Genomic DNA, 24,837 nt, shown 5'->3' with positions numbered 1-24,837 from the left:
ACACATACACGTGTCCCCCCCGCAGGTCACACACACACATACACGTGTCCCCCCCACAGGACACAGGTGACTCGTGTCCCCTTGGCCCGGTGCTGGTGTCCCGGGGCCGCAGCACCGGGGCCGGGCTGGGCACGTTGGGCCGGGCTCTCCCGGCTGCACTTGGGCACTTTCTCCCGTGAGCCCCGCTCGGGATTCCGCTGATCCGCTCTGCCCCGGGCCCAGCCTCTGACACCCACAATAAACGGTACCGAGCAGCGAGTGGGGCCGCATGGGATGGGATGGGATGGGGGGGACTCCAGGGACATGGGTCCTGGGGCCGGGGGTTCTGCACTGCCCCACCCGACCGCAGGGGCTGCAGTGCCGGCACAAGGACCCGTTGTTGGTCCTGGATCTGGGGAGCTGTGACCGGGGCTGGTGCTGGACAATGGGGGCACCACTGAGGCTCTGTGAAGCATTTGGCACCAGGTGACACGAGTTAGGTTGGAGCACTGAGCTGCTGGAAGGGAGGAGGCTCCACAGAGGGTCTGGATCCATGGGATGAGGTTCAGCAGGTGAAGGGCCTGGGCCTGCACCTGGGACACGAGGACCCGGTGCAATGCTCCAGGAATGGGGAATAGCTGCTGGAAACTGCTCATGGAAAAGGGCCTGGGGATACTGATTGATGGAGCTGGACACGAGCAGCTCGTGCCCAGGCAGCCCCCAGCATCCTGGCCTGGATCAGCACCAGTGCAGCAGCAGGGCCAGGGCAGGGATTGTGCCCCTGTGCTGGGCACTGGGGAGGCTGCACCTGAATCCTGTGCTCAGCTCTGGGCCCCTCACTGCAAGAGAGACCTTGAGGGGCTGGAGCAGGGCCAGAGAAGGGAATGGAGCTGGAGCAGGGCCTGGAGCCCAAGGGTGATGGGGAAGGGCTGAGGGAGCTGGGGGGATCAGATGGAGAAGGCTCAGGGGGGACCTGATGGCTCCCTCCAAGTGCCTGCAGGAGGATGGAGCCAGGAGGGGCTGGGCTCTGCTCCCAAGGAACAAGGGATGGGACAAGAGGAACCAGCCTCAAGCTGCACCAGGGCAGGTTTAGATGGAGCTGAGGAACAATTCCTGCCCCACAGGGTGCTCAGGCATTGGAACAGGCTGCCCAGGGCAGGGCTGCAGGCACCGGCCCTGCAAGGGGTCACACCTGTGGAGAATCATGGAATGGTTTGGTCTGGAAAGGATTTTGAGATCATCCGGTTCCAACCCCCAGGGGATCCCAGCGCCTGTGCCCAGAGCGGGTGCTCAGCCCCGAGGGAGCCGCTGGGCTCCCTGCAAACCCTCACCCGCAGCAGAGCCCCACGGAGGGTTCAGCGGTGGTTCCGCAGCCGAGCGCCGGTGGCTCCGCGGCCGAGCGCCCGCAGGGGGCTCCGAACCTGCGGCTCCTCCGGCGCTCAGCGGGGCTGCTGCAATCACCGTGCGGTAAAACGGAGCTGTCCCCGCGGTCCTGACCCAGCGCACGTCCCCTGGCAGCGGGGAACAGCCCAGCGCTTGGTGGGCTCTGCTGCACACTGACAGGAGGAGCCGACATCCAAGGATCCAAAGGCGCCGCCGCCATGAACGTGTGGCCACCACAAGCCGGTTGTCCCTGGGGTAACTTCGGACAGCTCCTGCCTCAAACCCCAAAGGCAGCAGGATCCTGAGCCGCTGCTTTCACGGCTGTATTCGTACAGAAAACCAACACCAACCGAGCTTTGCCCTTCTCCATAGTTGGTTTCTGTCCCTCCTGAGCTCCCCTTGGACCCCTGCGCTGCTCTTTGGCAGCGGCACCGCCCCACTCAACCTCCTCACCTGCTGCTGCCCCCGGAGCGAGAGCCCCCCTGGAGCTCGCCCCCCGCCTCACGGGATAAGAGCAGCCGAGGTCCCCGGTGCCGTGGGTCAGTGATGGCCTCAGCAGTGCTGGGGAGCGGTGGCACCAGGGGATGCTGAAGCTCTTCCCCAGCGCAGCTGATCCGATGGTTCAATCCCAGCACCCGTCGGTCTCCGGGACTGTGCTGGGCTCCGGGTGGGTGTCAGGATTAAACCCATCCCAGGGCGCAGCCGGTGCCCCGGCTGTGGTGGGAGCTGGTTCATTCCCACCGGCATCTGCCCCTCCGGTACCTGCTCCTGCAGCGCCGCAGGGACCCGGCCGGGAGTGAGGGGGGGACACCGGGGTTCGGGGGGGGGGAGAACCCGCAGCGGGGCCGGGACCAACCCCGAGCGGGACAAAGGGACCGGCCCAGAGCCCTCCTCCGTTACCGCTGCTCGGGGCGGGGCCGGGGGCGGAGCTCCGTAGCCACAGGTGCCGTTGTCCCGTCCCGGCCATGAGCTCCCCGGTGCCGCCGCCGCCGCCGGTGCCGCCGCCCCCCCCCGGCGCCGTCGCCGGGCGCGCGGCTGCGGTCGCTGCACTGGGATCCGGTCCCCGCCTGGCGGCTGCGGGGCCGCCGCTCGGTCTGGGCCCCGCCGCCCGCTCCGCTGCCGCCGCTGGACCTGCCCCGGCTGCGGGCGCTGTTCCGGGAGCCCCGCGGGGCCGTCCCGGGGCAGCGCCCGGTGCCCGCGGTGAGAGCCGAACCCCGCACCCCGCGGGTCCCTCCCGCACCCCCTGACCCCCCCTTGCCCCCCCCAGGCAGCGCTGCTGGAGCACAAGCGGAGCCTCGCCCTCGGCGTCTTCCTCAAGCAGCTCAAGCGGTGAGCGGAGGGCCGGGACCCCCCCGCGCCCCCGGGGCCGGTCCGGGGGTCACCGGTGCCCAACGTCCCCCCAGCCCCGTCGAGCAGATTGTGAGGGACATCGAGGAGGGCGTCGGGGCTCCCTATGGGGCAGAGAAGCTTCTGGAGCTGTCCCGGCTGCTGCCCAGCGCCGCGGAGGTGGGAGCCGGGGTCCGAGGGGATGCGAGGGGCGGGGGGGGGGTTCCCTGTGCCCCCTCCCCGAGCCTCGTCCCCGCCCGCAGGTCGCCCGGCTGGCAGCGCACCCCGGCAGCCCCCAGCAGCTCCCCGAGCCCGAGCGCTTCATGGTGCTGCTCACCCGGGTGCCCAGGTCGGGGGGACACATGGAGGGGAGGGTCCCACGCACGGGTGGGGGCCGCTGCTTTCGGAGAGGGATGGTGCCACACACTGGAGTGGGAGCACACACTGGGGAGAGGGTCCTACACACCGGCGGAGTTGCCATACATTGGGGGGATGAGGGATGGGGGTGTCACTTTGGGTAGGGCACACACTGGGTCCCATTCGTCAAGGGGGTCCCACACATTCGGGGGCTCTCATGAATTGGGGGTGGTTTCCAATGCATTGGGGGGTTCCCACACAGTGGTGGTTCCCATGAGCTGGGGAGGGTCCCATGCTTTGGGTGTTCATTCCCCCATGCCCCCAGCTACGCCCAGCGCCTGGAGCTGCTGGTGCTGCAGGAGGAGTTCTCGCCCCGGCTCCGCGCCGTCCGCGGCTCCATCCAGACCCTGGCGGCCGCCAGTGCCGGTGAGCGGCCCCGTGGGGTTGGGGGGCACGGGCTGCGCCCCCTGTCCGCTGCTCACTCCCCGCGACTGCTGCCCCATAGAGCTGATGGAGTGTGAGGAGCTGCACCGCATCCTGCACCTCATCCTGAGCGCCGGCAACCACCTGAACGCGGTGAGTGCGGGTGCGGGCGCTGCCCCAGCGCTGCCGGGGGGGCTGCTCTCACCCGTGTACCCCCAGGGCGGCTACGCCGGCAGCGCCGCCGGCTTCCGCCTCGCCTCGCTGCTCAAGCTGCCCGACACGAAGGCAAACGAGCCCGGCATGGACCTGCTGCACTTCGTGGCCATGGTGAGCACGCAGCGGCCGCCCAGGGACCCCCATGGGGCCCCAGTGAGATCCCGGTGGCTCTTGCCCATGTCCTGCTCAAGGTCGCTCCCGCGGGATGCGCTGCCCGGCGCAGGGGAGGATGTTGTTTATTCACCAGCTGAGGTCCAGCACAGTTCTTCCCATGCTCTGCCCATAGAGAGATAGTGCTGAGTGTTCTGCAACAGTGCTGGGATGTCCTTGCCTCTCACCATCACCCCAGCCCCTTATGACCCCTTCTCATGGAATCCGGGCTTGGTTTGGGATGAAGGGACCTTAAAGCTCCTCCAGCTCCAACCCCTGCCCCGGGCAAGGACCCCTTCCATGGAGCAGCTGCTCCAAGCCCCTGTGTCCAACCTGGCCTTGAGCACTGCCAGGGATGGGGCAGCCACAGCTTCTCTGGGCACCCTGTGCCAGCGCCTCAGCACCCTCACAGGGAACAGCTTCTGCCTCAGAGCTCAGCTCAGTCTCCCCTCTCTTGGGCAGGTTCAAGCCATTCCCCTTGGCCTGGCCCTCCAGGCCCTTGTCCCAAGCCCCTCTCCAGCTTTCCTGCAGCCCCTTTAGGCACTGGAGCTGCTCTCAGGTCCCTTGGAAGCCCATCAATGCCCCTCAAGTGTTCCTGTCTCTCCTGGTGTGTCCTGGTTCAGCTCACTCCGGCAGGGGGTGTCACCTGCACCATGTCCCCGGGCTGTGGCCCCGCTGACGCTGTGGCCTCCCCCGCAGGAAGCTGCCCGGATGGACGGGACCCTGCTGGAGTTCCCGGACAAGCTGCGGCACCTGGGCCTGGCCTCGCGGTGAGGGGGGGGGGGGGGGGTCCCGGTGCAGCGGCCACGGGGGCAGCGGCGCCTGTGCTGACCCGAGCGCTCCTCCCGCAGCATCGACGCGGCCGAGCTGGAGCGGGAGCTGCTGCTGCTCGCGGGGCGGCTCGCGGGGGCGCGCGCGCTGAGCGCGGCCGCGCCGTTCGTGCGCGCGGCCGAGGAGGAGCTGCGCGCGGCCCGGCGCGCGCTGGAGCAGCAGCAGCGCGCGGCCGCCGCCACGCTCGAGTTCTTCTGCGAGGAGGCGGCGCCGGGCGCGCTCCCGGCGCTCTGCGCGCTCCTGCACCGCTTCGCGCTCGCGCTGCGCGCGGCCGCCGGAGACAACGGGCGCCGTGCGCAGGCGCAGCTCCGGCGGCAGCAGCTGGAGCGCGGGAAGCGCCACTCGATCGCGTGCTGCTCCGCGCGCCCCGACCCCGGCCCCGAGCGCCGCGCGCCCCTCACCCCGCAGCCCCCGCGCCGAGGCTCCGAGCCCGGCCCCCCCCACCGGGACCCCCCCGGCTCTGAGCCCCTCCCCCCCCAGCGGGACCCCCCCGGCTCTGAGCCCCTCCCCCCCCCACCGGGACCCCCCCGGCTCCGAGCGCGGCCCTCCCCAGCGGGACCCCCCCGGCCCCGGCTCCGGCCCCAGCCCCGAGCCGGCCCCGGTTGCTGCCGCCCCCCGGCAGGGCTCGGCTCTGCTGCGGCTCCTGCGGCGCCTGGCGGCGGGGCCTGGCCGCGGGGTCCCCCCCAGCTGAGCTCGCGCTGTTTTCCTGTCCCGGGTCCTTCCCCCCCCACCCCAGCGATTGACAATAAACGGTGAGAGCAACCCGGGCTCCCGCATGGACAGCGCCTCCCGCCCATGGCCCCCGCACACCCCTGCGGCTGTCACATCCCCTCTTGTCCCCGCACAGCCATGGCCACATCTCACCCCTTCCATCGTGTCCCCAGTGCTGACCCATGGCCACGTCCCCACCCGGCACTGTGCCCTTTGTCACTGCTGGTGCTGGTGGTCACACACATGGACACTGCAGGGGGCTGCAGACAGCCCAGGGTGGGCCCAGCCTCACTGGTACCATCCTCAACACCCCTGCAGATGGAGGATGCTGAACAGCCGCAGGGAACCTGCTCCAGCACTGCTGGGGTGGTTGTTCTGAATTGAACCATGGGATGGTTTGTGTTTGAACAGACTTTCCCCGGGGGCAGGAACACCTTCCAACAGCTCCATCTCCCTCTTCTGCTGAGGGCTTTAAGGTCTCTTTTAACCCAACCCATTCCATGAGATCCCAATTCCACACCCAGCCAATTGCCGGGCCCAGAGAACAGAGGCTGGAGCCCAGGCTGTGGCTCTCCAGGCAGATGCCACAGGGGCAGGGGCTGCTGCTGAGGCCAGTGCCTCCGGGAATGCTGGTGCCATCCCACAGGAGCAGAGCTCGGGGGGGGGCTGGAGGAGGAGGCCCCGATTACAGAAATAAATCGATATATTAGTGTATACAAAACATGCTGCTGTCCCCCCGCGGCCTCCACACATATAAATAACACCCCGGGGGTCAGGAGGGAGATGCCTGCGTGGGGCCCGCCCCACCGGCACCGGCCTGGCCTGCCCGGGCTCACTTGAGGTCCACATCGAAGTCCAGCACCAAGAGCTTGGTCTCCTCGGTGCCGTTGCGGCTGCCCACGGCACAAACCAGCTTCGTGTTGGAGGCGCGGATGCGCCACACGACGCCGCCGCTGCCGCCGCTCTCCAGCGCCACCAGGTTGCGCACGAACTCGCCCGTCTTCAGGTCCCAGAGCTTGACGGTGCCGTCGTCAGAGCTGGTCACCACGAACTTGGAGCTGAACTGCAGGCAGGTCACGGCGCTCTGGTGCTTGCTGGGCCCTAGGAGCAGAGGGACCACGCTCAGAACCGATGGGGGTGCCGGGACCGCTGCAGATCGGCTCCAGGCCACCCCGAGGGAAGCCACACAGCAGGGCCCAGGAATGTGTCCATGGTGGGGTTGGAACTGTCTGAGATGGAGACTCCACAAAGCCCTGTGCAGCCTGTGCCCAGGCTCTGCTGCCCGCAGTGGAAGGAAGTTCTCCCTCACATTGTTCTTCATCGTGTTTAAGGGAGACTCAGGTCAGATATAAGGAAGCTGTTCCCTGGGAGGGTGCTGAGGCGCTGGCACAGGGTGCCCAGAGAAGCTGTGGCTGCCCCATCCCTGGCAGTGCTCAAGGCCAGGTTGGACACAGGGGCTTGGAGCAGCTGCTCCAGTGGAAGGGGTCCCTGCCTGGGGCAGGGGCTGGAGCTTTAAGGTCCCCTCCAACACAAACCAGGCTGGGATGCCAGGAATCATTCTATGATTCTATGAAACTTGTGGTTTAGTTTATGGCCATTGCTCATCCTGTCACTGGGCACCACTGAGAAGAGTCTGGCACCACCTTCTTGGCACCCAACTTTGAGATATGGATCTGTATTGATGAGATCCCCTCTCAGGCTGCTCTTCTCCAGACTCAACAGGCCCAGTTCTGACAGTTTCTCCCAGAACAGAATCCCAGAGTGGTTTGGATTGAAGGGACCTTAACCTTTATCCAGTTCCAACCCCATCCCGTGGGCAGGGTCACCTTCCACTAGAAGATAATCTAGTCTTTTAGTTCTGAGACGTCCCCTCATCAGATATGCTCCAGACCCCTGACCATCCTTGTAGCCTCCACTGGACCCCTTACAGTAGCTCCTTGTCTTTCTTGTCCTGAGGAGCCCAGCACTGGACACAGGACTCCAGATGTGGCCTCACCAGTGTCAAGAAAAGGGGGAGAATCATCTCCCTCAACCTGCGGCCACACTGCTCCTGATGAACCCCTGGATATTCCTGTCCCTCCTGCCCCAAGGTCATGCTGCTGCCTAATGGTCAGCTTCTCATCCACCAACTCCACAAGTCCCTCTCGGCTGCACTGCTCTCTAGTAGTCAGCCCCAGCCTGTGCTTGGACTGTGGGATCCCTTAGTCCCATGCTCCCCCCACAACCCCATTGGGAACCCGCTTGGGCAACCTGTGCCTTGCCCCATCTGGCAGCCACACGTGACCCCAGCACGCAGCAGGAGGAGCTGCCCCATTCCAGCACTCACCCTGCAGCGTCTGCAGGCACTGGCCTGTCTTGATGTCCCAGATCTTGACGGTGGAGTCGGCATTGCCGGACACGAGGATGTTGTCCCGCAGCTCCATGCCGCTGGTGAGCGACTGGTGCCCCATGAGGGTGTGCAGACAGTTCCCGCTCTCCACGTCCCATACACGGATGGACGTGTCCAGGGAGCCGCTCACAATGTGCGTCCCATCGAACTGTCAGAGAGACACAATCAGCATAGCCTGAGGCAGGGGAAGGGGCAACACCAGCCTGCGGTCAGGGACAGGGCATGGCTGCTGGAGAGACATCCTCATGTCCCCTGCAGTGAATCTGGGTGTGCCTGTGACTGGCAGAGTATTCAGAGAACTCAAGCCTGAGTTGGGTTGGAGAGAGCTTAAAGCTCCTCCAGCTCCAACCCCTGCCAGGGCAGGGACCCCTTCCACTGGAGCAGCTGCTCCAAGCCTCTTCCAAGCCATTCCCCTTGGCCTGTCCCTCCAGGCCCTTGTCCCAAGCCCCTCTCCAGGTTCCCTGCAGCCCCTTTAGGCACTGGAGCTGCTCTCAGGGCTCCCCAGAGCATAGCAGAGGGGCAGGATCCCCTCCCTGAGCTGCTGCTCACGCTCTGGGGGTGCCCCCAGCACACGGGGGGGTTCTGGGCTCAAGCGCTCACTGAAGCTGGGTCATGGGGAGCTGCTCCTCACCCAGCCCCCCAGGGCCTTCTCCCTGCGGTGCATGTGTGGTGTCAGGGAGCAGGGCAGAGGGCTTCCCCTGCAGGGATCAGACACACCCTGTGTGTCCCTGGGACCATCAGTGGGAGGAACAGGGGCTCCAGGGTTTTACCTGCAGGGAGTAGACGCGGTTCGTGTGTCCCTGCAGTGTGTGGGTGCAGCTCTCACTCTCGGGGTCCCACACCTTCACTGTGTAGTCGTAAGCGCCGCTCACCACCTTGTGCCCATCGTACTGCACACAGCGCACGGCAGCCACGTGCCCCATGAGCACGTGCAGGCACTGCCCCGTCTCGATGTCCCACAGGCGCAGTGTCGCATCCCGAGAGCCGCTCACCACCCTGTGAACACGGAGCACGAACACGTGTGACCTCAGGCGATGGAGACAACCCCACGGGGCAGCTTTTCCTCCCGAGGAAACCTCCTCCCACACAGCCACAGATCCACCTCTGTGCCCACACCACAGCCCAGCCCAAGCCCCACATCACAGACCTACGGACTGGGTTGGGTTGGAGGGACCTCAAAGCTCAGCCAGTTCCAAACCCTCCCAACGGAGCAGGCAGCTGAAGCCTTTACCTGTTGCCGTGTAGGTGCATGCAGCGCACGGTAGACGTGTGCCCGTAGAGCGTGTGCACGCACTCGCCCGTGTCCGCGTTCCACACTTTGAGGGTCCGGTCTGTGGAGCCGCTGATGACGACACTGTCCCTCATCTGCGATGACCACACACCACCGGTGTGACCCACCAGGGTCTGCACGCACTGCGAGGGGCAGGATGGGGACACTGCCTTGGGAAAGGCTCCACAATGTGGCAAAGGAGCAGCAGAGCACAGTATGCCCCCAGCACAGCATCTGCAAGCTTCCTCTCTCAGTGATCCACTCCCCACACCAGACCCCACCAGAACCCTCTTCAGGACATGGTCCTCTGAACCCAGCTGAGTTTCCTGCCCTCCCTGCATCTCCAGGAAGATGCTCCACACTTGCTGACTTGAACTGAAAGCACAAGCGTAGCCAACTCTTGCTCATTCAGCACTTCACCATCAGACTGGTGGCTCCTGCAGCCAGAGGCGCTGTCAGATCTCCTCAGAGACAGAACAACTCATGGAACCAACCAGGCTGGGAAAGAGCTTCAACATCATCCAGTGGAACCATTCCCCAGCCCTGCCAAGGCCACCCCTGCCCCATGGCACTGAGGCCTCGTCTCCACAGGTGTGAACCCTTGCAGGGCCGGTGCCTGCAGCCCTGCCCTGGGCAGCCTGTTCCAATGCCTGAGCACCCTGTGGGGCAGGAATTGTTCCTCAGCTCCATCTAAACCTGCCCTGGTGCAGCTTGAGGCCGGTTCCTCTTGTCCCATCCCTTGTTCCTTGGGAGCAGAGCCCAGCCCCTCCTGGCTCCATCCTCCTGCAGGCACTTGGAGGGAGCCATCAGGTCCCCCCTGAGCCTTCTCTTCTCCATCTGAACCCCCCAGCTCCCTCAGCCCTTCCCCATCACCCTTGTGCTCCAGGCCCTGCTCCAGCTCCATTCCCTTCTCTGGCCCCATCCAGCCCCTCAAGGTCTCTCTTGCAGTGAGGGGCCCAGAGCTGAACACAGGATTCCAGGTGCAGCCTCCCCAGTGCCCAGCACAGGGGCACAATCCCTGCCCTGGCCCTGCTGCCGCACTGGTGCTGGTACAGGATCTCTATCAGACAAAATCCACTACAAGGCCTCTCCCACCCCCCACTCGGGCAGGACCTCACCTCGCCTGTCACAGCCGACCACACTTTGAGGGTGTTGTCATCGGAGCCACTGACGATGCGGTTGCCACAGAACTGCAGGCAGGTGATGACGTGGTCGTCATGTCCCTTCAGCACCTGCATGGAGAACACCAGGAGCGAGGCTCAGAGCCTGGTGTAGCATCTGGTGGCTACTGCTGGGGGCTACCCAGGGACTCAAAACGTGGCCAGACCCTCGTGGCTCTGAAGGCCACCTGGAGCTCAGAGCCAGCATTCTGGCCCAGATCATCTAGAAATCAGACTCACAGAACAGTCTGGGTTAGAAAGGACTTCAATGCACCCCTGGATCCTTTTCCTGCTCTAAGCCTGGAGCATTCCACAGGGTTGTGACCCGTCAGGACCCAGCCCTTTGTCTTGTTGAACCTCATCCCCTTGGCCCATCAATCCAGCCTGTCCAGATCCCTCTGCAGAGCTTCCCACACATATTTCCAGGTGGATGCCTGTGGCTGGTGCCTCCTCAGGACAGGTCAGACCTGTCTGCCTCTTCCTGAGGCACTCTGACAATTCCTAGTGTTGTTCTCATCCAGCTGTCACAGATGTTTCTCTGCTACTTCCTTTGTGCTCCAGCTTCCCACAAGGGAGAGCTCTGGAGCCTGGTTCTCACCAGGACACCCTGAAGCACCCACCTTGGGGGCTCGGAGCTCCCCGCTGCGCCAGTTCATGTCGATCTTGTGCTGCCGCATGAAGGCAAATTTCCAGGGGCTGTACATGAAGCCAGGGCTGAGCAGACGCCGCTTCCGCAGGTTCAGGGGCTCCTCGATGCCTGTGTGAGGGAACCACAGTGGGATGTGACACAGGACACGGTGGGGGCTGTGGGAGCTCCGGTGAGCACACGCTGGGGGCTGTGGGCTCCCCGGGGCTGCATGGATGAAGGACTTTACCTTCCTCACGACACTTCTCCCTCCAGAGCAGGTTGTCTTCAGCCAAGACCCTCCAGTAGCGACAGGTCTGGGCAGCACGGAGCAGGTCCCGAGGCTCCAAGAAGGAGAGGACATAAAGTGCCAGCTGCAGAGAGGACACCAAGTCACAAGGGCACTGGGAACTCCAGGAGGCTCCCATGGCTGGTGATGGGTGCCCAGCACATCCCTTGGCTCAACTCACCTCCTTGGGCAGCAGGGAAATGAAGTCTCTCTGGAACTGGGGCTCAATGACCTGCATCATGTACTTGATCTGGGAGGGCTCGCAGCGGTCGATGAGCTCATCCAAAGCAAGCAGCTTCTCTGGGCCACTCCACCGCTGAGGAGAGAACATAGGTCACGCTGCCTGCACCCAGGGCAGCCCTCACCCACCCCACAGACACCAAGCCTACAGACAACCAGCATGGGCACGAGGGGCTAGTGGGTCACTGGACCAGGACAAGGCGCTGCTACCTGGACCTCCAGGTAGAGCAGAGCCAGAGATGGGGTTGGATGCTCCAAGAGTCATGTAAGAGAACACGGATGTCGTTTGATGGTGGACAAAGCAACAACCCTCAGGTTGAAGGGAAGCAGGAGGCAGGCCAACACTACCCTGTGCTCCCTCACCTGAGGCAAAACCTCACCAAACATCCACCCAAACCCCTGGGTGAGAAGGGCTCCACGCTGATGGAACCCGCAGGGCTTGGTTCCCCTCCTGCACCAAACCCCAAGCTCCCAGCATCCCTGTGGGAGCCCTTTAGCACCAGCCTACCTGGAAGGTGCGGAGCCAGTCCTGCAGCTCAGGCGGGGGGGCCACCGAAGGGATGCAGCGGCGCCGGGCTGGGCCTGCCTTGGTGTTGCGCAGGTCCCCAAAGGTGGTGGTGGGACTGGGGGTGCAGGGCCCCAGCGTCCTGCACCGCAGCAGGGAGACACCACGTCAGCACAGCCACACCATGCCACGGGGTCCCAGAAGAGAGCAACAGCAACCCAGCCCCACCAGCCAGGAGCCTGCACGGCCTCCTGCCACTGGTAGGACATCCCAATGGCTGAGGGTGGCTCTGGTAAAGGGACACTCAGATGGCTGAGGGTTGCTTTGGTAGACCAGGTCTCCCCTCCCCAGGTGAGATTCAGGTCCATCTCACCTGCTGTACTCGGAGCCCTTGCGCAGCTTCTTGCCCGGGGACAGGGCTCTGCCATCCAGGCCATTCTCTGACTTTCTCTTCATCTACAAGGAGAACACAGTTAAACCCTTCCAGGGCAGCACGTTCCTGCCCAAAGGAGACCCGCCATGGTACCACCATGACGGCATGCCCGGAGCTGCTGAGGTCACCAACCCCCAGAAGAGCCCCACAGGCCATGTGCCAGTGCCAGCTTCAGCCACCAGTGCCAGCCTTTGGGGTGAAGCTGCAGCCTGGGGCTGTTACCTTGGGTCGCACATGCCGGAGGAGGCCACCATCCTCCGTCCTCTGCAGGTAGTCAATCCAGCGCTCGCCAATGGTGTAGTAGAAGTAGACGTTGCCACCATCTTCCCCCTCCTCGCTGTAGCAGCTCCCCTCCTCCTCCTCTTCCTCCTCGTCCTCCTCCGGCTCCCTGCAGCCTGTGGAGCTGAGCGGCTCCTGCTCCTGGTGCCCGCCGGAGCCATCAGCCTCCAGCCCTGGCCCTGCGCTCCCGGCGCGCTCCGGCTCCCAGGTGCCCGCAGCTGCTGCCTCCTCCTCAGCCCCTGTCTGCAGCGGAAGGAGGGTAGGGTCAGGTCTGGCTCTGCTGCTCCAGGGGTGCCCTGGGGCCAAGGGGTGGAGGAGCTGCCCTCTGCACTGCAGAGCATGAACAGGGAGCAGGGAACTGACTGTGGGAGTGAGGCGTTCTCAGGGGTCATGGGCACACTCTAAGGACAGGCCACATCCCAGCTCCACAGCTGCAGCGAAACTGAACCCCCCCCACATCCTGTGTTCAGCTCTGGGCTCCTCACTGCAAGAGACCTTGAGGGGCTGGAGCAGGGCCAGAGAAGGGAATGGAGCTGGTGCAGGGCCTGGAACCCAAGGGTGATCGGGAACGGCTGAGGGAGCTGGGGGGTTCAGATGGAGAAGAGAAGGCTCAGGGGGGACCTGATGGCTCCCTCCAAGTGCCTGCAGGAGGATGAAGCCAGGAGGGGCTGGGCTCTGCTCCCAAGGAACAAGGGATGGGACAAGAGGAACCGGCCTCAAGCTGCACCAGGGCAGGTTTAGATGGAGCTGAGGAACAATTCCTGCCCCACAGGGTGCTCAGGCATTGGAACAGGCTGCCCAGGGCAGGGCTGCAGGCACCGGCCCTGCAAGGGTTCACACCTGTGGAGACAAGGCCTCAGTGCCATGGGGCAGGGGTGGCCTTGGCAGGGCTGGGGTGGTTGCACTGGATGAGCTCACAGCTCTTTCCCAGTCCAGCTCAGTGTTTCCATGACTCCAAACTTCCTTGTCCTACCTGAGGCACAGGAGCTTTATTGTCCCCCTGCAGAGCAGGGGTCACTCTTGTTTCTTCTTCACTGCTTTGTCTCCTCCTGCAAGTCATCCGCTGGCTGTTGAGCTCCAAAATGCGGGTGGTGATGCCCTTGACAAGGAGAAGGTCATCCAGCGAGCTGAAACCTTTCAGTTCCTGTGAGAAGTAAAGAACCGAGGCAAAGCTGAGAAGCGCAGGGAGCAGCAGGGCCTGCTCGCTCACACCCTGGTCTCCTTCCTGCTGGCTCAGAGCTCCCAGCCTGTGCCTCTTGTGACCACCAGCTCCCTCTGAGCCTTCAGGGGACGGAGGGTTGAGATGCCATGTACAGGAGATACGTTTGTACTGCCTGTGCTCGCTGCTGCTCCCATCCAAGGGGAGGAATGCCTTCTCCCAAACCAACCCTTCCCATGTAAACCCTCCCAGCTCCCTGCCCTGAATAAGAAGCAGCCACAGCACCAGAGCTGCCACTGAGCAGGGGAGCAGCAGACCAGGAGCACAGCAGGGACGGGGACTACTGGTGAAAGGCCCAGCATAGAGAACATCCACTATGATGACTCACACAAAGAGGAAGGGTCTGACCATTCCAAATCACGGAACTCAAGCCTGGTTTGGGATGAAGGGAGCTTAAAGCTCCTCCAGCTCCAACCCCTGCCTGGGCAGGGACCCCTTCCACTGGAGCAGCTGCTCCAAGCCCCTGTGTCCAACCTGGCCTTGAGCACTGCCAGGGATGGGGCAGCCACAGCTTCTCTGGGCACCCTGTGCCAGCGCCTCAGCACCCTCCCAGGGAACAGCTTCTGCCTCAGAGCTCAGCTCAGTCTCCCCTCTCTTGGGCAGGTTCAAGCCATTCCCCTTGGCCTGGCCCTCCAGGCCCTTGTCCCAAGCCCCTCTCCAGCTTTCCTGCAGCCCCTTTAGGCACTGGAGCTGCTCTCAGCTCTCCCCAGAGCACAGCAGAGGGGCAGGATCCCCTCCCTGAGCTGCTGCTCACGCTCTGCGGGTGCCCCCAGCACACGGGGGGTTCTGAGCTCCAGCGCTCACTGAAGCTGGGTCATGGAGAGCTGCTCCTCACCCAGCCCCCCCAGTCCTGCTCCTCAGGGCTCCTCCATCCGGCATCCAGCACACATCACCCGAGTACCTCCTGCATCTGCCCCCTCAGTGTAACCGAGACACGGCTCCGGTGACCACCCCTGCCTCAGCCCGTCCCGTTCCACCACTCCCGCCGGTGCCCCAGCCCCTTGCCCGACCCCGCTCCGCCACCCCCTGCCCGGCAGAACCCAGCCCAGCTCCAGCCGCTCCTCTCTCCGGCCCCTCCCTCGCTGCCCAACACCGGCCCCGGTTCCAGTCCCGCCCAGCCCCGGTGACCGCCGGTGCAGACCCGGCCGGGCACTGGGGAGCGGCGGCTCCTCCGGCCCTCGGCTCCCGGCCCGGCTCCTTCCGCCGCCGCTGCGCCCCCGGAGCGAGCAGCCCCCGCGGCCGGGCCCGCCCCGCTCCCGGGCCCCGTCCGCACCTCTCTCTTGCGCACGATGCCGCGGGCGCGGCGGCGGCCGATGCCCTGCAGCGCTCCCTGCAGCTCCGCGGCGCCCGCGCGGTTGATGTCCAGCGGCCCCGCACCGGGGCCCGGCCCCGACATCCCGGCCCCGCCGCCTCGCAGGCCCGGCCGCTCCGCGCAGGCGCCGCTTCGCCCCGCCCACCGCGCCGTGACGCCCCGTGGAAACAGCGCGCTCATTGGTGGCCGCGCCCCCGGGACGCTGACGTCATGCGGAAGAGGCTGTTTATTGGTGCCGGCGGGGCGGGACCGGCGCTACCGGCGCTTGTAGAGGCAGGGCCGCAGGCGCAGCCCCGGCGTGGGGCGGCCACGGGGGGACCCGGTCTTGGAGAACTCGAGCAGGTAGAAGAAGGCGCTGGAGAGGTCCTGGGGCGGCACCGTCACCGTCACCGACCGGTACCGACCGGCACCGACCGGCACCACAGCGGCAGCCAACCCCGCGCGCCCAACACTGCCCCAGCCCCAGCGCACCACAGGTGCTCAGCACCACCCAGACCCCGGCACCCCACACCTGCTGCACCCCAAGCCTCCATGTGTCACCTCAAACCCAGCACTCCCTCTCCTGAGTGCCCCAACTCCATCCCAGACGGCAGATCCCATCCCTGCTGTGCCCAGTGTGCCCCAACCCAAACCCTGGTACCCCAACCCAGTGCACGCTGAGTACCACAACCCCAGCCCAGACTCCCTTTCAGACCCTGGGTGCCTCAAACCTGCTTCCAGCCCTTAGCACCACATCCCCCATGTGTCCCAAGTGCTCCCAGCCCAGACCATGACCCTCAGTGAGCCCAGCTCTCCATGCTCCCCAACACCACAGCCCCAATGGGTCCCAAGTCCCCCAGACATGCTCCCAGCCCTCAGTCCCTGCATGCTCTGAGCCCTCAGCACCCCCAGACCAGCTCCCCTGAGGACTCACCTTGGAGATGCTTTTGAAGCCCAGCTGAGCCATGGCGCTCATGAAGGCTCGCATATCCTCAAAGCGGCTGGCCACCTCGGCCACCATCAGGGTACCCCTGTGGGACACCCCAGCCCTCAGGGGCAGCACCAGCACCTCCTGGCTCCGCTAACACCTCCCGGTGCACCTGGTTCTGCTTACCCCAGCTTCAGCACCCGGTTGGCCTCCTCCAGGATCTCCTGCAGGTTGGTGCCCATCAGCGCCAGGCAGAACACCGCAACGTCCACTGACGCGTCTGCCAAAGGCACCTGTTGGGCACTCCAGGGACGCACGTCCCAGGAAGAAGATGAGGACGGCAACAGGGCTGGGGCAGCCCTTCCACAGCCTGCTAATCCCAGGCTCCTGGATCACCCGGGCATCGCTGCTGGAGAGCTGGAGGTTTCGCAGTGCCCCAGACAGACACGTGCTCCCCGAGGGGGACCCCCGACTCCCCTCTCCTGCCCCACAACATCCCCCCCAGGCACCTTGGCCATGTCGCAGACGGTGACCTCCGGGCTGAGCGGCACCAGGTCAAAGGAGTGAACTTTGTTCTTGATGCTTTTGGCGAGTTTGCAGTCCCCGCACCCGAAATCCGCGACCACGAGCGAGGATGACCTGGGGGTGGGAGCGGGGTCAGGGCGCTGCCCGCGGGGCGGCCCCGGCACTGCCCGCTGGCCCCGGCTCACCGCCGCCGCAGGGCACTCGCAATGCGCTGCACCGGGTTCTCGGGCCAGCGGCTCACTTGCTGCGTGAAGCCGCGGTGGTAGATCTGGAAGGCTTCGGGGTCGTCCCGGAAGAGCTGCGCCGCTTCCCGGCTGCTGGACGTGTAGAGCTGCTGGTTGATGTACCGGAACCGGGCGGCCAGCAGCCGCTCCTCCATGCGGGCACGCAGAGCCGCGGCCCGGCCCAGCGGCGCCGCTGCCGGTGCAGCCGGGTCCGCAGGGAGCTGCTGCTGCTGCTGCTGCTCTTGCTCCTGCTCCTCCCGGCGCCGCTTCAGCCGCTGCCGCCGGCTCAGCCTCCGCGCCGCTTTCGCGGGCTCCTCGTTCGGCCGCTCCCCGGCCCTGTGTGCGGGTCCCGGCCCCGCTGCAGGCGCTGCCCCGCGGCCGCTGGTACCTGTGTCCGGCCGCTCCCCGGGCCGCCCCCGCGGGGTCTCGCCATCAGCCCCCGGCCGCCGCCGCTTCCTCCTCGCCGCCGTGGGGCCCTGCGGAGGCCGAGCTCCAGTCACCTTTCCCCGCCCAGGGACCGGTCCCGGCCGGCCGCGGCCATCGGGGGCGCCGCGGGACCCCCATAGATCCCGGTCGGGGCCCTCGCGCCCATCGTCCCACTCTTGCTCTGCGAACATGGGCCGGGACCACGTGCATCCCCCCGCGGCGCCAGAGCGGCCCCGGCAGCACCAGCGCAAACAGCGCCCCCAGGCGGTGGGGAGGCCGAGCAGCCCCGCCCCCTCAGCCCAGCTCGCCCCGCCCCCTCAGCCCCGCTCGCCCCGCCCCCTCAGCCCCGCTCGCCCCGCCCCCTCAGCCACTCTCGCCCCGCCCCCTCAGCCCCTCTCGCCCCGCCCCCTCAGCCACTCTCGCCCCGCCCCCTCAGCCCCGCTCGCCCCGCCCCCTCAGCCCCGCTCGCCCCGCCCCCTCAGCCCCGCTCGCCCCGCCCCCTCAGCCCCGCTCGCCCCGCCCCCCCCCCCCGCCCGTTCCCGTCGCCGCGCCCCCCTCGCCGCTGCCGGTGCTCGCTGCCGGTGCTCAGTTCCCGCCCCCGGTTCCCGCCACGCCCCTTTGCCGTAGCGCGGCGCCCGTCCGGCAGGGGGCGCTGCGGTGCATGGGCGGAGCCCACCCGCGGTCCCGCTCCCGCGAGCCAGCGCCCTTCGGCGAGCGGAGCCGGTGAGCGGCGGGGACCGGAGCGGAGCGGAGCGGGGCGGGGGGGGAGGGGCCGGGAGCGGGGCCGTGGGCCGCCGATGGCGCCCGCAGCGCCGGGCGGGGCGGGTGCGGGAGCGCGCGGGCGGCGGCCGCGGTTGGACGGCTCGGGAACGAGGCTGGGCCGGGCTCCGGTGCGGCGGGGCTGGGAGCGAGGCGGGACACGGAGGCGTTGGGGGTGGAGGACGGGCAGGGACCCATTGAGGACGGGCAGGACCCACTGAGGACGGGCAGGGACCCACTGAGGACGGGCAGGACCCATTGAGGACGGGCAGGGACCCATTGAGGACGGGCAGGGACCCACTGAGGACGGGCAGGACCCACTGAGGACGGGCAGGGACCCACTGAGGACGGGCAGGACCCATTGAGGACGGGCAGGGACCCACTGAGGACGGGCAGGACCCATTGAGGACGGGCAGGACTCACTGAGGACTGGCAGGACCCACTGAGGACGGGCAGTGACCCATTGAGGACGGGCAGGACCCATTGAGGACGGGCAGGACCCACTGAGGACGGGCAGGACCCATTGAGGACTGGCAGGGACCCATTGAGGACGGGCAGGGACCCACTGAGCAGGGACAGAGGCACCGGCCCTGGGGCTCTCGGGACCCGCAGGACGTGGGGCTGGGGCGTGGGCAGAGCTCCCCCCGTCCTCGCAGCACTGAGCCAGGATGACACCGCCGCTGCCCCGGCGGTGCTGGAGCCTCGCAGCTCTGTCTCCTGCATCCCTCACCCAGCCCCACGGCTCAGCCGGGTCCGTCCTGCCCGTGTTTAACCCCTCACTGGTGTCTGTTGGGGACATCGTGCTCTGTCCGTGCCTGCACCCTCGCTGTGGGACTCGCTGAGCGCAGCCCCACGTCCCTCGATGCTGCAGACCCCAGGGAAATGGAGGCACGGCCGGACCAAGGGGTGTTGCCAGAGGGCTGCTGTCCCCGGGGGGTTAGTTCTGCAGCCGGGTGCTCTCTTTGCTGGTCTCCGGTGGTTTGAGGGGACCCTCTGTGGTCCCAGGGGAGCTGAGGCTGGGCAGAGACAGGGCTCAGGATGGTCCTGAGCTGTGGGATCCCATGGGGGTGGTGCTGGACGCTCCCGGGCCCTGCGGCCGCCGGCTGAGGCTGTGCCCGGCGATAAGCCCCCGGTGCCAAATGTGCTTCCTGGTGACACCGCAGCCCTGAGCTTCCCCTGCGGCGGCGGCTCCGGCCGGGCCTGCAGCGCTCCCCCCGTGTTCCATAGAGCTGAGGAGGGAGCAGGAGGCTCCTGTCCCGGGGGATGCCGTGTCCGGGGGCTGTGTGCGGGACAGGGGGGCAGCGAGCCCCGTGTGTGCCCCGTGTGCCCACATCCCCGTGTCCCCATAGCGAGAGCCGCAATGGACGACATCTTCACGCAGTGCCGGGAGGGCAACGCGGTGGCCGTGCGCCTGTGGCTGGACAACACCGAGAATGACCTGAACCAGGGGTGAGCGGAGGGGGGCGGGGGCCGGGGCCGGGGCTGGGGCTGGGGCTGGGGCTGGACTTAGGCTCGCTTCCGCCCCACTCCGAGTCCCGGGTGGGATTCAGCTCCTCCCCGCCGGGAGGAAGTTACGGCATCGCTGAGGCACGGACCGAGGCTGCTTCTCCTCCGGCCATTTGGGGCCGGGACTGCGCTGGGGGAGCTCGGGGGATCCCCCCGTCCCTGGGGTGGGGAACGGGGCTGGGTGAGCAGTTCCCATGGGAGCACGGCCCAGGGTTGACAGCAGGGCTGGAGCAGTGAGGGATGCTCCCACCCATCCCACCGGTTCCGTGCCCCTGTGTCCTGCCCGGGTCTGTTCTCCTGCTCCCATAGGACCTCCCATGTTTGGAGCTGACACCTGCATCACTGTGGGCAGGCAGGTTCCTGCATCCATGGCAGCATCTTCCCTGAGCTCATCCTGGACAAAGGACCTTCCCATGGTCACATTTGTGCGTCCCTTCTGGGGGTCCCAGTCCCATGGGTCATGCTGAGTACTTCTGGGGTGTTTGGTTGTGTCACAGAACCCCAGCCTGGTTTAGGCTGAAGAGACTTTAAAGCTCCTCCAGCTCCAACCCCTGCCATGGGCAGGGACCCCTTCCTCTAGAGCAGCTGCTCCAAGCCCTGTACAGTGTGTGCCAGGGCCCTGCCGGGGTTGGGGTGTCAGGTGCAGAGGGAGCCAGGGGTGCCATATCCCCGCTATGGGCCCTGGTCTCCTTTTAAGGCCCGGCTGGTCTCCTCCTCCCTTACTTGGCCAGGATGGAGCAAGGGGCTGGTGGAGGCGGGATCCAGGCTCTGGCTCCTGCCAGTGTCTGTGATTCATGGGAAGATGGGATTTGGCCTCCGGCTCCAGGGCCCCACTGGGGATGGGAGAGCGCGGGAGGAGCCGTGTGCCTGCTGCCCCCGCAGGGATGACCACGGCTTCAGCCCCCTGCACTGGGCCTGCCGCGAGGGCCGCGCCAATGTAGTGGACATGCTGATCATGCGTGGGGCGCGCATCAACGTCATGAACCGCGGCGATGACACCCCCCTGCACCTGGCTGCGAGCCACGGACACCGCGACATCGTGCAGAAGGTACCTGCAGCACCGGTACAGGAACCGGGCTGGGCTCTGGGTCAGGGAACCACAGAACCAAGCTGGCTGGTTGAGAGCAGGAGCATCCATTGCAACCGCTCCCCATCACTGCCAAGGCCACCCCTGCCCCATGGCACTGGTGTGAACCCTTGCAGGGCCGGTGCCTGCAGCCCTGCCCTGGGCAGCCTGTTCCAATGCCTGAGCACCCTGTGGGGCAGGAATTGTTCCTCAGCTCCATCTAAACCTGCCCTGGTGCAGCTTGAGGCCGGTTCCTCTTGTCCCATCCCTTGTTCCTTGGGAGCAGAGCCCAGCCCCTCCTGGCTCCATCCTCCTGCAGGCACTTGGCGGGAGCCATCAGGTCCCCCCTGAGCCTTCTCTTCTCCATCTAAACCCCCCAGCTCCCTCAGCCCTTCCCCATCACCCTTGTGCTCCAGGCCCTGCTCCAGCTCCATTCCCTTCTCTGGTCCTCCTCCAGCCCCTCAAGGTCTCTCTTGCAGTGAGGGGCCCAGAGCTGAGCACAGGATTCGAGGTGTAGCCTCACCAGTGCAGGGGCACAATCCCTGCTCTGGTCCTGCTACCACACTGGTGCTGATCTAGGCCAGGTTGTGGTGGCTTCTTGCTGTCTGGGCACAAGCTGCTCATGCTCAGCTCCATCAGTCAGTATCCCCAGGTCCTTTTCCTCCAGGTCGACCCAGGGCTCTCTCCCCATTGTCACCTCCTGGGTTCCTTGCCATGAAGTTGCTGTATTCCCACATCTGAGCTCCTTCACCCTTCCCACAGAAGTCCCTCCTCACCCTCAACTTGCTCCCAGCTCCAGACCTGGCCAGTGCCAGCGCAGGTGATGTGCTGGTGCTGTTGCAGGGCCTGGTGCTGGCATGGGGACCTGCTCTTGATTGACAGCAACTGTGGTCCTTCCCCAGCTGATCCAGTTCAAAGCAGACATCAACGCTGTGAACGAGCACGGGAACACGCCGCTGCACTACGCCTGCTTCTGGGGCCATGATCCAGTGGCAGAGGTGAGTGGAAGTGCTTGGACACAGGTGGGGCAGGGGGGCAACGAGGCAGGAGGCTCAGTGTGGCAAATGCTGATGCTTCCTTTCTGCTCCCGCAGGACCTGGTGGGCAACGGGGCTTTGGTCAGCATCGCCAACAAGTACGGTGAGACACCCATGGACAAAGCCAAGCCAGCGCTGCGGGAGGTCTTGAGAGGTAGGGGGTTCCCAGCACGGCGCGGCAGCCTCTGTGCCCTGCGCCGGCAGCGCCGCCAACCCCTTGTCCCCTGCAGAGCGCGCCGAGAAGCTGGGGCAGAGCCTCACCAAGATCCCCTACAAGGACACCTTTTGGAAGGGCACCACACGCACGCGCCCCAGTAAGGCCAGAGCCCTTCGGCTGGGCAGGGCGCTGCTCCCGGGGCAGCACCCGGGAAGGTCGACACCCGCAGGCTCCATCCCCTCCTTCTCCCGCAGGGAACGGGACTCTCAACAAACTCGCTGGAATCGACTTCAAGCAGCTCATCCTGAGCCAGAAACTCAATGAGAACCAGTCAGGGGAGGTGCGTGGCTGGGGGAGCTCTGCCTCCAGCACAGTCCTGCTCCTGCTCCATCCCCGCTGGGCACGGATGCCTCAGGGGGTGGCAGAGCCAGGGCAGGGCTGGCCAGGCGCTGCTCTCGTGCTGTGTCACTGTCACCTCATGTCACTGTGGACCCATCCTGAGGACCCCATAGCCCCAGGAAGGGGCCGGAGGTGCTCGGGGACCATGGGTCACTCACAGTGGTGTCTCCTCTGGTGCCTGCAGCTGTGGAAGGGGCGCTGGCAGGGCAACGACATCATCATCAAACTGCTCAAAATTCGGGACTGGACAACTCGGAAGAGCCGGGACTTCAATGAGGAATACCCGAAGCTGCGGTGAGCACCAGCTGTGCCTGCTCCGGGGCAGCAGCGCTTGAGGCAGGGCTCCGGCATGGGCAGGACATGGCACAGGAGCCATGCAGGGGGGCTGTGGGCAGCACCTGCCATGCCCAGGGCTGATGCTTGCCCCCCACAGGGTGCTCAGGCATTGGAACAGGCTGCCCAGGGCAGGACTGCAGGCACCGGCCCTGCAAGGGTTCACACCCTGTGGAGATGAGGCCTCAGTGCCATGGGGCAGGGGTGGCCTTGGCAGGGCTGGGAATGGTTGGACTGGATGCTCCTGAAGCTCTTTTCCAGGCTGGTTGGTTCTATGATTCTTTTGCAGGATCTTCTCTCACCCCAACGTGTTACCGGTGCTGGGCGCCTGCCAGGCCCCCCCAGCACCACACCCCATCATCATCAGCCACTGGATGCCCTACGGGTCCCTCTACAATGTCTTGCACGAGGGGACAAGTGAGTGGCCATAGGGTGACAGAGCTGGTGGCTACAGCCGGTCTCCCTGTCCCTCTGGCTCCAAGCCCAGGGCAGGCTGAGCTCGGTCCATGTCCCAGGTACTCTCCCCATGACATCAGCCCCTCCCTCCCTGCAGACTTTGTGGTGGATCAGATGCAGGCAGTGAAGTTTGCCTTTGACATCGCGCGGGGCATGGCCTTCCTGCACACGCTGGAGCCGCTCATCCCGCGCCACCACCTCAACAGCCGCAGCATCATGGTAAGGACCGGGGTCGCACCGCGCAGCCCGACCCCTGCAGGCACGGGCAGGGCCCCTCTCACCGCTGTGTGCCCCCAGATCGACGAGGACATGACGGCGCGGATCAGCATGGCCGATGTCAAGTTCTCCTTCCAGTGCCCAGGCAGGATGTATGCACCCGCCTGGGTGGCACCTGAAGGTGAGTGCCTGGCATCACCTCCCCTGGACCTTCCTCACCTCCCAGAGCCACAGAACCAGCAGGTGGGAAACAGCTTCAGGGTCATCCAGTGCAACCGCTCCCCAGCACTGCCAAAGCCACTACTGCCCATGGCACTGAGCCCTCATCTCCACAGGGTGTGAACCCTTGCAGGGCCAGTGCCTGCAGCCCTGCCCTGGGCAGCCTGTTCCAATGCCTGAGCACCCTGTGGGGCAGGAATTGTTCCTCAGCTCCATCTAAACCTGCCCTGGTGCAGCTTGAGGCCGGTTCCTCTTGTCCCATCCCTTGTTCCCTGGGAGCAGAGCCCAGCCCCTCCTGGCTCCTCTCAGGCAGTTGCTGCTCATGTTCAGCTCCATCAGTATCCCTGGGTACTTTCGCATGAGCAGTTTCCAGCCACAATTCCCCAGACCTGGAGCAGTGCAGGGGGTGGCTGTGGCCTGAGCACAGCACAGGACCCACCCAACCCTGCACTGGCTTCCCTGCAGCCCTGCAGAAAAAGCCAGAAGAGATCAACAGGCGCTCGGCAGACATGTGGAGCTTTGCTGTGCTGCTGTGGGAGCTGGTGACGCGGGAGGTGCCCTTTGCAGACTTGTCCAACATGGAGATAGGCATGAAGGTGAGGAGATGGTTTGGCAAAGGGCAGGGATAGCCAGGAACAGGCAGCCCTTGGGGAGGGCAGCAAGACCCACTGGCAGGGAGCCCATTATCACCCCCCCATCCCAGAGGTGTTTGCTCTGCCCACCCCACAAAGGGCCTGTATTTGGGATCCTGCCCCTCTCTCCCCCTGCTCAAGGTGGCCCTGGAGGGGCTGCGTCCCACCATCCCTCCCGGCATCTCCCCACACATCTGCAAGCTGATGAAGATCTGCATGAACGAGGACCCAGCCAAGCGCCCCAAGTTCGACATGATCGTGCCCATCCTGGAGAAGATGCAGGAGAAGTAGAGGGGATGCCCCCCTGCGCTGCCACGCTTCCCCTACCACCCCCAAGTGCCTTCTCTAACCCAGTGCCGGGGGGAGCAGGGACCATCCCCCTCCCGCACCAGCCACGGACACGGTACAGACACCACTGCCCTTGCTGGGGCCATGCTGCCAGCTCCAGGCACTTGCAGCACCAAGCCCAGGGCAGCACCTCTGCCTTCCCCAGAGCTGTGGGCAGCCAGGTCAGGAGGCCTGGCCATGGGCTCTGCTGCCCTGGGACTGGGCAGGGTGCTGGAGCTCTCCTCCCCAAGCAGTCAGGGGGCTCTGCCTGCTGCACACCCCGGCTTTGCGCTTCACTCCCTGGGTTTCCATCCAGGGCATGTGGAAAAGCCGCCAGCATCCCAAATAAATGTTTGTTACGAAGCTGCTGTGAAGGGCGCTGGGGGTGCAGGGAGGGTGGGAGATGGACAGAGGCTGCCAACATTCCACAGGGTCTGGGCTCTGCGGCTATGCCAGACCTCCCCCAGTGCCGGGAGGGAGGCAGCAGGGCCATCAGCACACTCCTCCCATGGGGGACAGGCCCAAGCTTTGGCTGCAGGGCTGTGCAGGACC

The 24,837-nt window shown here is 65.7% G+C and overlaps 4 protein-coding genes across 5 annotated transcripts; 2 read left to right on the top strand and 2 right to left on the bottom strand.

Annotated features, from left to right (window-relative positions):
* Positions 1-2,327: 2,327 nt before the first annotated feature.
* Positions 2,328-5,356, top strand: LOC115947188 (FH2 domain-containing protein 1-like). Its single transcript, XM_034072710.1, has 9 exons — positions 2,328-2,562; positions 2,630-2,868; positions 2,952-3,037; positions 3,371-3,471; positions 3,551-3,621; positions 3,688-3,795; positions 4,534-4,604; positions 4,686-5,015; positions 5,146-5,356. Exons 1-9 carry the CDS (start codon positions 2,328-2,330, stop codon positions 5,354-5,356), a joined length of 1,452 nt encoding a protein of 483 aa, XP_033928601.1.
* A 705-nt stretch (positions 5,357-6,061) lies between these two features.
* On the bottom strand, positions 6,062-15,281 carry LOC101867943 (F-box/WD repeat-containing protein 7-like). The gene is made up of 13 exons (XM_034074525.1): positions 15,059-15,281; positions 13,540-13,710; positions 12,510-12,809; positions 12,228-12,310; positions 11,858-11,996; positions 11,291-11,425; positions 11,071-11,194; positions 10,816-10,952; positions 10,154-10,267; positions 8,997-9,178; positions 8,536-8,761; positions 7,703-7,913; positions 6,062-6,477 (listed from the first exon to the last, which is right to left on the bottom strand). Exons 1-13 carry the CDS (start codon positions 15,275-15,277, stop codon positions 6,209-6,211), a joined length of 2,310 nt encoding a protein of 769 aa, XP_033930416.1. The 5' UTR covers positions 15,278-15,281; the 3' UTR covers positions 6,062-6,208.
* A 24-nt stretch (positions 15,282-15,305) lies between these two features.
* Positions 15,306-17,430, bottom strand: RRP8 (ribosomal RNA processing 8). The gene is made up of 5 exons (XM_034074526.1): positions 16,715-17,430; positions 16,514-16,643; positions 16,191-16,297; positions 16,011-16,107; positions 15,306-15,463 (listed from the first exon to the last, which is right to left on the bottom strand). The coding sequence occupies exons 1-5, from the start codon at positions 17,368-17,370 to the stop codon at positions 15,353-15,355; spliced, it is 1,101 nt and encodes a 366-aa protein (XP_033930417.1). The 5' UTR covers positions 17,371-17,430; the 3' UTR covers positions 15,306-15,352.
* A 324-nt stretch (positions 17,431-17,754) lies between these two features.
* ILK (integrin linked kinase) lies at positions 17,755-24,648 on the top strand. Of its 2 annotated transcripts, none has more exons than XM_034060139.1 (13): positions 17,755-17,902; positions 19,288-19,387; positions 20,327-20,492; positions 21,413-21,508; positions 21,604-21,700; positions 21,777-21,860; positions 21,958-22,043; positions 22,287-22,396; positions 22,725-22,852; positions 22,989-23,110; positions 23,189-23,288; positions 23,792-23,922; positions 24,100-24,648. In XM_034060139.1, exons 2-13 carry the CDS (start codon positions 19,299-19,301, stop codon positions 24,247-24,249), a joined length of 1,359 nt encoding a protein of 452 aa, XP_033916030.1. In that variant the 5' UTR covers positions 17,755-17,902; positions 19,288-19,298; the 3' UTR covers positions 24,250-24,648. The 2 variants fall into 2 exon arrangements, with proteins under 2 accessions (XP_033916030.1, XP_033916029.1); XM_034060138.1 differs by having other exon boundaries at positions 17,770-17,889.
* The last annotated feature ends 189 nt before the right edge of the window (positions 24,649-24,837 follow it).

The sequence above is a fragment of the Melopsittacus undulatus genome, chromosome 2 (assembly GCF_012275295.1).
Source record: "Melopsittacus undulatus isolate bMelUnd1 chromosome 2, bMelUnd1.mat.Z, whole genome shotgun sequence".
NCBI classification, from domain to species: Eukaryota; Metazoa; Chordata; class Aves; order Psittaciformes; family Psittaculidae; genus Melopsittacus; species Melopsittacus undulatus.
Note: the sequence above shows the minus strand (reverse complement) of the source record. Positions and strands in the feature narration are given on the sequence as shown.

Bases quoted from the DNA above. Each gene is read 5' to 3' on its own strand.
- LOC115947188 (XM_034072710.1), top strand. From the start codon at position 2,328: ATGAGCTCCCCGGTGCCGCCGCCGCCGCCGGTGCCGCCGCCCCCCCCC. The intron at 3,622-3,687 runs GTGAGTGCGGGT...GTGTACCCCCAG, and splicing joins CCGGCAACCACCTGAACGCG to GGCGGCTACGCCGGCAGCGC. The intron at 4,605-4,685 runs GTGAGGGGGGGG...CTCCTCCCGCAG, and splicing joins CACCTGGGCCTGGCCTCGCG to CATCGACGCGGCCGAGCTGG.
- LOC101867943 (XM_034074525.1), bottom strand. From the start codon at position 15,277: ATGAGCGCGCTGTTTCCACGGGGCGTCACGGCGCGGTGGGCGGGGCGA. The intron at 11,195-11,290 runs GTGAGTTGAGCC...TCCTCTCTGCAG, and splicing joins TTTCCCTGCTGCCCAAGGAG to CTGGCACTTTATGTCCTCTC. The intron at 9,179-10,153 runs GTGAGGTCCTGC...TGCCCCTCGCAG, and splicing joins GGTCGGCTGTGACAGGCGAG to TGCGTGCAGACCCTGGTGGG.
- RRP8 (XM_034074526.1), bottom strand. From the start codon at position 17,370: ATGTTCGCAGAGCAAGAGTGGGACGATGGGCGCGAGGGCCCCGACCGG. The intron at 16,644-16,714 runs GTGAGCCGGGGC...TCCCACCCCCAG, and splicing joins GCGAGTGCCCTGCGGCGGCG to GTCATCCTCGCTCGTGGTCG. The intron at 15,464-16,010 runs GTGAGTCCTCAG...GTGCCGCCCCAG, and splicing joins GCTTCAAAAGCATCTCCAAG to GACCTCTCCAGCGCCTTCTT.
- ILK (XM_034060138.1), top strand. From the start codon at position 17,841: ATGGGCGGAGCCCACCCGCGGTCCCGCTCCCGCGAGCCAGCGCCCTTC. The intron at 19,388-20,326 runs GTGAGCGGAGGG...CTGCCCCCGCAG, and splicing joins GAGAATGACCTGAACCAGGG to GGATGACCACGGCTTCAGCC. The intron at 23,923-24,099 runs GTGAGGAGATGG...CCCCTGCTCAAG, and splicing joins ACATGGAGATAGGCATGAAG to GTGGCCCTGGAGGGGCTGCG.